The sequence below is a fragment of the Propithecus coquereli genome, unplaced genomic scaffold, assembly GCF_000956105.1.
Source record: "Propithecus coquereli isolate 6110/MARCELLA unplaced genomic scaffold, Pcoq_1.0 Scaffold556, whole genome shotgun sequence".
Classification (NCBI taxonomy): Eukaryota; Metazoa; Chordata; class Mammalia; order Primates; family Indriidae; genus Propithecus; species Propithecus coquereli.
Window position 1 is genome coordinate 259292 of NW_012151463.1, and position 10559 is coordinate 269850.

The following is a 10559-nucleotide window of genomic DNA, read 5'->3' on the forward strand; positions in this document are numbered from 1 at the left end:
AGTCTCGGAGGCTTCCCTGACCCTTGACCTCGCGGATTCAGCAGCTGGGGACCCGGAGTTTTGGAGAGTGTAGACAGTTGGCCTGGAGTCACCGGGAAGGGGAAAGCGCCGGGCCCTGACCCCTTCCCGAGCGGGGCTTGCTGCTGCCCGGGCTGACATCTGCGCGGAGCTCCCTCTTCGCCCTGTCCGATTCTTGGCCCAGCGCTTATCCCAAACAGAGGTCACTGGTCTAACTGTCGTCCGCCCCGCCCCGTGGGGTCAGCCCCAGAGGCGTCATGCCCTGGGGGCAGGGCTGGGTCCTCTTGCTCTCTGCTTCATCCCTAGGGCCTGACACAGCATCCCGCACCAGGTAGGAGTCAACAGATCCGTGCGAAATGTGGGCGCCTTGCAGTGCTGGATGCTTGGGATGGGCTGAGCCCCAAACAACAGCTCGTGTCTTACGTTTCCCCAGAAAACAGTTTGCTTTGGGATCTAGGACTGTGTGTGTTTACTCTGAACACACCTAACACGCCCAGCTGGTAGAGCGCGCCAGTACTCAGCGGATGGAACAGCAAGTGACCGTTTACTCTAGCAAGAGGAAAGCAGTTTGCTTAAAAGCGGTACAATTTTAGATGCATTCTACGTGTGTAAAGGGGGTACGGTGAGACCCCAACTCTAGTGGGTGTTTATAGAGCGTGTAAGGGATGAAACGATTTTACGCCAACAGCAGTAGTTATGACTTTTTTTTTTTTAAACAATAACAGGCACTAATTTGTGCTGAGTGTTCACTGTTTTGTGTTTCCAGGCCACAGATACAGCGTCTGCCCCGTGAATTGCTGGCAGCCTCAGACCAGCGGTGCTAAGACCGCTGCCCTGAGGCATCCACCCCGTGTGATGAGTTGCCATCTCTCCTTGCTCCTAGAGTGGAGCTGTTATGTGCTACGCGTGGCAAAATAGAATAGCCACTTAAATCATTATCTTAAATCATTATCTGTGTTCTGTGGGTCGGATGAGGAACTCTGAGAAAGGCAGTGAATTCATCCTTAGGATCATGGGAGTTATGTTTGTACTCATTCCAGGGAAGTTTCTTCATCGGGATTTTTCTTTCCTTCCCTCTTTATTAATGGTCAAATATTTGGACCTTCCTGGCAGCGCACAGACCATCATGTTAAACAGTAAATTCCTGTTGCGTTATCTCACTCTGTAGATTATCTTTCAGTGCCCCTAGCTTACCAAGCTTCCTTAGCAAGCTCTGGGAGAAGGTGGGAGGGAGGAATGCTACGTACTTAACAAGCGCTGGCAAAATTTATTAGCTTTTATGTTTTCAGGAAGTTATAAAAGCAGCCTTCTCCCTAGTATAAAATAGTCAAAATTGAATTTGACATACTTAAAGTTTAACAACTTTTAATATTTAAAAATTTATCTTAAAGTTACCAAATATAAGTTTAATCCCCTCCTCAGGAAATGAGTCCTATCCAAGTAGTTCTTGGAGTAGTCGCATGTCTGTTCGCAGCCGTGTTTCTAAATGGCTGGTGTTTTTCATAGGTAAAGTCAATATTTGGTAATTATTACTCATTTGTGATAATTCAGCTTCTGTTGAATTCTATTTGGTTTTGTTTTATTTATTTATTTTTGAGACAGAGTCTCTCCCTGTTGCCCCGACTAGAGTGCAGTGGGGTCATCACAACTTACTGCAGCGTCAAAGCTAAGGCTCTAGTGATCCTCCCGCCTCAGCCTCCCGAGTAGCTGGGACTACAGCCACGTGCCATCACGCCCAGCTAATTTTTCTGTTTTTTTTTTTTTGTAGAGACAGGATCTGGCGCTTACTCAGGCTGGTCTCAAATTCCTCCACTCAAGGGATCCTCTCGCCTTGGCCTTCTGTTGAATTCTAAGTGATGAAAATTCCAATGACAGATTATTCATTTCTGTTAAATCGTGTCTAAACCAGGAAGCTTCTTGCTGCCCATTCCTGACAATAGTGTTCACATAGGGAAAATTGGTTTTCTTTTTTTTTTTTTACTATAATGCTACCTTTAAGGATAATTCCCTTAACACTTATTTGAATATTTATCCTGCTCTTTGACATTTTGGAAGTCAAGTACGTCACACTGGAGAATATTCCCCGTGCTTTTAGTAAATGTTTGCCATAGATCGTTCTGGCATTTACCATAATTGCTGTCATAAACATGGCTGTTGTACTCGTATTAATCTCAGCAGGAAGGATTGAACACCGGTGTTCACCTAAGACAGGAGTAATGTAGCTTAGGCATAAAGCCAAAAATATCACTGTTATTGGTAGTAATTTTTTCTTATGAAGGGGAAAAGAGTATTATTGGGTCTGCTTCCTAATATCTAATAGTTTTGAGAATTCCAGGTAGAAATGAGAAATATAAAGGCTTAAAAATAAGAATAAGAAACAGGACATTAGAGGAAATATATCTCTAGTCACGCGACTCGTTCTTGGTCTGCAGGTAGAGAAATTTTTTACCGGCAAGTGACTGACTTTATGGACAAAAATGGTGCATAACATGGATCTCAGAGAGTTGAGGAGGGACTGAGCTTCTCTAGTTGTTTATTCATGTCACTGTGTGCAGCGCAGTTGTACAGAATGGGACACTTATGATGAGAAAACAACTTGCTTTCCTCGGGGAGAGTGCGGCGTTGGAGACCGTTTCTGCCGAGTGTCGAGACGGGCACAGCCTCTCTCCTGGGGCGGCAGGCGAAGCAGCTTGGGCTCCCCGCTGTGTCGTACACACAAGTGTGGGATTTGCCTCAAGATGGCCCTGGGGTGTAGGGAGGGAAGTTGTGGGTGTGCAGCTGGGACAGGACAGGCTGTGGCTGGATCATCACGGAGCCTGGGCGATGGACATACCATTCTACTTTTGTATGTGTTTGCAGTTTTCCATAATACAAAGGAAAACACACAGCATTGGGGAGTCTCTGATCCTAGAGTGGGTTCAGAGCCGCGAGACGTGAGATGCCGAGAGCCATGCGGTCACTCACGGGGCAGGGGGGGCGTGTCCCATCTCCCTGGACTCCGGGCCCCAGGCCAGTCCCCAGCAGGGTCTCAGACACACTCGCTGACCTTCTTCTCCCACCCCGGGCTCGTGTGGTCCAATTCACAGTCAGGTAACCACTTGCGTGATGTTTCACTCTGTCATTCCTGGCCCTGTGTCTTCTGAGACCCCACAGTTGAGAAGACAGATACGCACAGGGAAACAGTGAAACCCATGCCCAAGTGAGTGTTTAGAGACAGGGAGGGGGCAAGCTGGGGGAGCCCGGGGTGGAGGAGGGAACCTCTAGGAGAGGACGGCCAGGGCGGGGCGGGCAGGGCGTTGCAGCTGAGCTCCTCCTCCTGGAGGAGCAGGGCGTGTTGAGCGCTGTTAAGAGCAGGGCGTTTGGAGTCCGATCGGCATTTCAGCCTCCTCACCGGCAAAATGGGATCATAAAAATTGGAAGGCGTTTAAAGTGTTTTAAATCGCCCCAGCCAGCTCTTAGTGTTTTTCAGAGGGTCAGCGTAGTACAGCGGTTCAGGCAGGAGCTTTGCACAGCCAAACGGGCTGGCTGCAGCTACTGGCTGCCCCGTAGCTCTGCAACCCTGGGCACGTTCCGTAACCGTGGAGTCTGCGTTCTCATGTGTGAAATAGAATGGCACATACCACACGCGGGGGTTGTTAGGAGGACTGACTGCGCTAACGATAACGCCCTGAAGTGCTTCCTGCAGCCCCTGGGCACCAGCACGCGGCACCCACGAGTGGATCTTTGTTTTCCTAAAAGGGTGACGTGTGCGGAGAAGAGTGTTGGAGTCTGTGTGTTTCACTTTAATGTCAGTTTCTGTTGCTTGTTAGTTGGTTGCTGTTTTGTCTTCAAGGCTGCTTTGCTTAGAAGTGAGACTGTGGACTGGAAACAATTTTAAAAGCTTTTATGGGTCTGTGTACTCCCTGTGAAAAGAGTGCCTCCTGGCCGGGCGCGGTGGCTCACGCCTGTAATCCTAGCTCTCTGGGAGGCTGAGGCAAGAGGATCGCTTGAGCTCAGGAGTTTGAGGTTGCTGTGAGCGAGGATGATGCCGTGGCACTCTAGCCCGGGCAACACAGTGAGACTCTGTCTCAAAAAAAAAAAAAAGAGTGCCTCCTTTCCAAACTGGTGTCCCACCCTCCGACCCTGAAGGAGGTGGGACGGGCACCTGTTTCTTGGGCCAGAGGCTGCTGGTGAGGGGGCGGCGGGTCTTGGGTTCCCGATACCGTGCTGCTCCTCCTAGGCATGCTGTTTTGCTGCCAAAGGAGCGCGGGGTCCATGTCTTGATGAAAGGAAGGCTGTGCCGATCGCTTCAGCCCTCGCGCGGTGGGCCAGTGTCCTGGGACTGCCGTGACGAAGGCCACAGACTGGGTGGTTTCAAACAACATTTATTTCCTCCAAGTTCTTGAGGCTGGAAGTCCGAGGCGGAGTCGCGGGCCCTCTCTGCAGCCTGTAGGGGAGGATCCTTCCCTGCAAACGACCCTCTTCCCCGAAACGGGTCACACGCCGAGGTGCTGGGGTAGGACTTGCACCCGCAGCCCTCGCCTGTCAGCACAGCACAGACACACAGTCAGGAGCAGGCTCCGTAGCTCCGGGCGTCCCACTCAGCCCCCGCTGTCAGGTGAGAGCAGCCTGGTGGCTCAGTGTCACCCAGGGCTCCTGGGAAGACCACTTAGAGGGGGTGCCCGGGAGTCCGTGCGACAGAATGTGCAGCTGACAGCTCTGAGGGGCCACCGCCTGGCTCCCTCCCTTCAGACCCGGCTGGGGAGCCTGCGGCCTTGGGGCCACATGTGGCCTTCTGGCTGGATCCAAATTTCACAGAACAGATCCGTTTAATAAAGGGAACTGTTCTGTGAAGTGTGGGTTTGGTCATGGGCCGGTGGGCGAGCGAGCTCGTCTATCTCGGGGCAGCATATCCCCCCCCCCCACCTTGGCTGCCGGTTGTCTTATCTGCACCCAGGAGGCCCTGGGCCGGAGAGGGTGACAGAGTCAGTGTGGTTGATTTTAGGCCAAATTGGTTTTGCCTCGGTGAGCGTCCTGGGCGGTAGACAGGAAAGATTTGTTGTGCATTCTTAGCACGCTGGTTAAGTTCTCAGATTTTTCTTAGCTAAGTTTGAGTAGAATTTTGTTTCCGAGTGTTGGTGGTTTGTAGACCAGTAACGCTGTGCTTGAGGCTTGGGGAAGGATCATGGAGGTCCCGAGGGTCATTGCCACCTGGCCTTGTGAGTTTGCAGTTGGGCTGTCCCTGGGGAGACGCTTTAGGATGGCGCCTCCTGGCAGGTTGGGTCTCACTGCGGAGGCTGCTCTCAAGGCTTTGACGCATGCATTAGGGGTCAGTTCCCCAGGGGTCATTTTATTGTTTCCTCTCCCAGTAGCCATGGACAAAAATTTCTTTCCTCCTAGTTAGGCTTTTCCCTGTTAAATTATTTTGACTGCCTGGAAGGATGGTTGTGAAGTGGGGTTCCTGGGCTGGTTCCGGGCATGGCCTGCAGCTCCTTAAAATGCAGGTTCTGTCCCTCCCGCCCGCTGAGCCGGCCACCTGGGTGGGGCCAGGCTCTCCTTCAACCAGCCCCCGAGGTTCCGGTGCAACTGCAGTGAGAGAATTGGTCCTGATGTATCTCCTCGTTCCTCACCACCGCATGTGCTCGTAAACAGATTTCCAAACACCAGCGTCCTTCTGGCTCTTGCCGGCGGTCACTGCAGTTGCTGTCCTCAGTTTTACCTATTAAGGTCTTTAAGACGTCTTTCCTTACTGAAGTGTTTATCGACTATTAGTGCATGTGTGACGGGGAGTTCCTCACTTAGGAAAAAAGGAGGACTGCCAGCTAATATATGTGAAAGTTATTTGACAACTATTACCCTAGAAAAGTTAACTAGTGATGTCAGTGTTTTTAATCTTTATAGGAAATATGCAACACAAACAGCTTCACTTTTTTTTTTTGGAGACAGTTTCACTCTGCTGCCGTAGAGTGCAGGGTGCCATCGTAGCTCACAGCGACCTCACACTCCCGGGCTCAAGCGATCCTCCTGCCTCAGCCTCCCGAGTGGCTGGAATCACAAGCGTGCAACACCACACCCGCCTAATTTTTCTATTTTTGGTAAAGACGAGGTCTCTCTCTTGCTCAGGCTGGTCTCGAACTCCTGACCTCAAGGGATCCTCCTGCCTAGTGGGCCAGCGTGCCCGGCCCAGTTTCACTTTTGGAAGATAAAACTGGCTGTGTTATATTGACTCACATAGTGCAATGAAAGATGGTTCTGAGAAATGCAAACCTTGTTTCTCTCCGGGGCTCCTGCCCTGCCCCGCCGAGCTTTAGCTGCTGTATTGAAAGCGTCGCACAGTTCAACCGCCCTGGATAGCGGTGCGCTGCCGGTTTGTTACAGTCCCGTACCGCGCACCGCGCTGGTTAGGGACCGGGCTGCAGAGCTCTTCGCGCCCCGCCCCCCGTCTGTGGAAAAATTGTCTTCCGTGAAACCGGTCCCTGGTGCCAAAAAGGCTGGGGACCGCTGCTCTAGTGAGTTGAGATCTCGCGGGTACTGAATTGTTTTGTCTTTCAGTTCACTATTTGTGCCTACGTAAAAATTTCAAAAATCTGAATTTTACTTTTTGTATTTTCCATTTTAGTGTAGGAAAAATGATGATGGAGACACAGCTGTTGTTGTTGAGAAGGACCATTTTATGGAGGATTTCTTCCACCAGGTGAGAGCGTTGCATGAACCCAGTCACAGACCTTATCGTTACAGGTAGCCGTATTAGCGTAAGTGTGCATCTGTCATATTTGAAATAATACTAAAATACTTTTACAGGTTGCTGTTTGAATCATGTAAATTCTCTGGAGTGATGAGCATTATCAAAACATTGGTCGTACTGAGAAAAATGCAAATCGCCGTTCCTCATACCAGCCTGGGAGGGCACCGGGTGCGGATGGTGGGGTCGTGGGCATCGAGTGCGGCGGAACCCGCTGCTCCCGGAACGGGACGAGGAGGCTCGTGCGCGTGGGGAGGGGTGCTTGCCAGGCAGGCTGCCCTGTGACGGGTAGCCGGTGCTTCTAGACGGCACTTCCTCCCCTGCAGGCTGCCTCCGGAGAGCCTGCCACACCCCTCCATAGATGTTTTAGAAGTTCTCACCGCCAGCCCAGCGGTTTCTCGGGACTGAGGGCTCCCAGGTCCTTGAGGAAGGGGTGGTCCTGGCGGCAGAGGTTGAGCCTGGCCTCGGGTGCCGCTGGGGTCAGTGTGCGTGACTCCCATGGGCGCTGCTGCTCCCGCTGGACCTGCACAGGCAGGAGTGAGCCCCAGAGGGAGCGCATGGAGCAGAAAGCTCATGGGTGGATCTTCCAGACTCTTTGATTGAGCGGTTACATGCTTGCTCCTGGGTAAGACCTCTCGGCAGGCAAGTCGCGAATGATCATCCAGTGATGGTGTTTGGAAACGCGGAAAACTTTCTGATACGGATGGGTGGAAGCTCTGCCCTGCCAGGGCCGCTGTGGGTGTGGCCGGCGGCTGAGGTGTGAGCTCAGGGTGCCTCCATCCTGCAGGTTTGCCGTGGCGGTCTTCCCCAGTGCCATTGCCTGCCCTCTGACCTCCCCAGTGCTGCTCCCAGGCTTAGGCCCTGTGTAAATTCTCAGACCTGAGAAATACTGGGTCTCATGCTGCATAATTTCAGATGTTTGAAATGGAGTCATAGGACACATACTTTGATTGTTAAACATGAAGGAAAGAAACACATGTCCAGTGTATTTGACAGGACTCGTTTTGAGTGCACCGAATCTATCGAATAGCTCGGTCCAAAGTCTGAACTGGTCTATCCGTGCATGGATTTGAAAATATGTAATATGTTATTCAGAATATACTAAAAGTTATCAGTTTTTCAAATTTAACCACAAAATCTGGAATGTCTAATGTAAGCCTAATTATTGGTTTTCAAGTATTTGTTAGCTCCCAATGAGATTAAATTGTTAGGTACAAGAACTTATTTTAAGGCATAAAGAAGTTAAGATACTGGATTTCCTGATTTAACTTCTTGGAAATGAAACTGTTTTTATATTTTTTTTGTCTTTAGCTGCCCTAATAGCTTTGTCAGATGATTATTGTGCAGATTTTACCCCTACCTGGTTGCTTAACTCTTCCGTGCAACTTTCTCGTAAAAATTTCTTTCTTCCTTTCTTTTTTTGAGCCAGAGTCTCACTGTGTTGCCCGGGCTAGAGTGCCGTGGTGTCAGGCTAGCTAACGGCAACCTCAAACTCCTGGCTCAAGCGATCCTCCTGCCTCAGCCTCCCGAGTAGCTGGCACTACAGGCATGCGCCACCATGCCCAGCTAATTTTATATATATATACTTTTAGTTGTCCAGCTAATTTCTATTTATTTTTAGTAGAGATGGGGTCTCGCTCTTGCTCAGACTGGTCTGGAACTCCTGAGCTCAAACGATCTGCCTGCTTCGGCCTCCCAGAGTGCTAGGATTACAGGCGTGAGCCACCACGCCCAGCCAAAAATTTATTTCTTATTTTAAAGAATCTCCTACCATTAAATGTTTTATTTATTAATTGATTGTAGAGATGGGGTCTCAATATGTTGCCCAGGCTGGTCTTAAACTCCTGGGCTTAAGCCATCCTCCCATCTCAGCCAACCAAAGCACTGGCATCACAGACGTGAAGCCACCATGCCCAGCCGTGTTGTGTATTTAATAGAAAAATTCCATGTAGTAATTCACTGGGTGCTACTAAGTGGTAGTCTCTGTCTGTCTGGTGTTAACCCACCTTTGCTGTTGGTGTTTCAGGGATATGTACAAAACAGCCTTCTTATTGACCTCATTTGGATTCTAACTTAAGCTCAAGGCTTCGTTTCTTAAATAGTCAATTTATTTTGCAGTTAACTTCTGTGAAATGACTTCTTAGACAAATAGAGAAGGAAATGATGTTTGCTAATATAAACTCAGTTTTAGAAAAATGGCCTTCGGATCTTCACTATCATAGAACGTTGCAGAAGAAATGGGTTTTGTACATGACCAGTGTTTGGTTAAAGGCTAAAATCGTGCTCCGAAGGGTGGCCAGGGAGTCTCCTTTTTGTAAAGATGATTTATAACGGAGAGAAAGAGCCCCTGTGTCTTGTAAGTCACGGGCGTAAATGGTGGCTGTCACCATTGTTGTGCTTCTCTCTTGGTGCTGAGTGAGCCCAGCAAGTTCTGTCTTCCGGAACCTCACTGGGGCTTCTGCTAGAATTATCAATGGTACGTGTTGCAGAACTCCCCAAGAGGTAAAATACTGTTGTTTCTACTTTCCGACGTTCAGTGTGCCACAGAACTACTTTGGAAATGATACTTTAATGATGGCAAAATGAAATGTAGATCTGTGTCCTGAAACCAGAGTACCGTTACTTGTGCTTAAAGCTTCATAATGAAATAGCAGCAGTTTTAAAATAATCAGTTTTATTGTATGTGTTGTCTTTACGTGATTGATAAAATTGAAAGTATGTGAATTATATAAAGTTCTACAGAAACTGTATGTAAATGGAAATAACACCCAGGCCTCATGGAATAGTTGTTTCTAAGAGCAGAATTCTGTGTTAGACTATCCTTTAATGCTTTGATTTTCCACATGTGGTCTGAGGCTTGGACCAGGGTCCCTGGGGGTCCCTGAGACCCTTCCAAGTGGATCACATCAAAACTGTTTTCGTAATAATAGTAAGGGACCGTTTACCTTTCCACTCTGCCTCTCTCAAGAACATGCCATGGTGGAGTGTCTCGGGGACAACACACTAAACACAGAAGGATACATGAGAATCAAGATGCCTTCAATTAAGCTAGAAATTAGATTTATAAAATTTGTAAATCACCGCTCCTATTTGCACTGATTTTGGGGGAAAATTTTTTTTTTCATAAAGATGTGTTATACATGTGAACACGTGTATTGGTTTCCTATTGCTGGTATAACAAGTTATCACAGACATTGTGGCTTAAAACAGCACGTATTTATTATCTCAGTTCCAGAGGCCGGAAGTCTGAAATGAGTCATGTAAACCCTGACGGGCTGTGCTCTGGCTGGGGGGGTGGGGGGGGTCTCCCTCGTCTCTCAGAGGTTCTAGAGGCTTCTAGAGGCCACCTGTGTTCTTGGCTCGCCCCTTCCTCCGTCTTCACGGCACGGCATCCGCCGCCGTTCTCCGTATCTCCTCTCTGCTTTCTGACGTGGATCCTCTTGGCTGCGTTTTAGAAGGGCGCTGCGGCACACTCAGCACCCCCAGGTAATCGGGGCGATCCCCATCGCGGGACTCTGAACCTCATCCCGTCTGCAGCGTCCCTTTGCGCTGCGAGGTGGCGCATCCTCGGGCTCCAGGTTAGGGTGTGGACGCGTGCCGCGACGCGCCAGGGTCTGCGATTGCTGTGGGAGGGAGCGGCGCAGCGTGGCGTCTTGCTCCAGGGGCCGCCTCCCTGCCCTGTCTCCCGCTGAAGGGCAGGAATTGATAGTAGGAGAATGTACTTTGTTTTGTGTGGAACAGAAACTGTTTTAGATTAGAAAAATGTGTTCTCTTTGATTTTAACTAATGCCATTTGCTTCTGTAACTGTGCTTGCTTTTA

At 49.5% G+C, this 10559-nt stretch overlaps 1 protein-coding gene across 1 annotated transcript in view; it reads left to right on the forward strand.

Moving 5' to 3' along the window:
- The first annotated feature begins 6622 nt into the window (after positions 1-6622).
- Positions 6623-10559, forward strand: part of STX2 (syntaxin 2) — a 23283-nt gene continuing 19346 nt past the window's right edge. Inside the window, exon 1 of the mRNA XM_012657655.1 lies at positions 6623-6691. Within this exon, the coding sequence (XP_012513109.1) occupies positions 6671-6691 (21 nt within the window). The 5' untranslated portion in view covers positions 6623-6670. The remainder of the gene's footprint in view (positions 6692-10559) is intronic.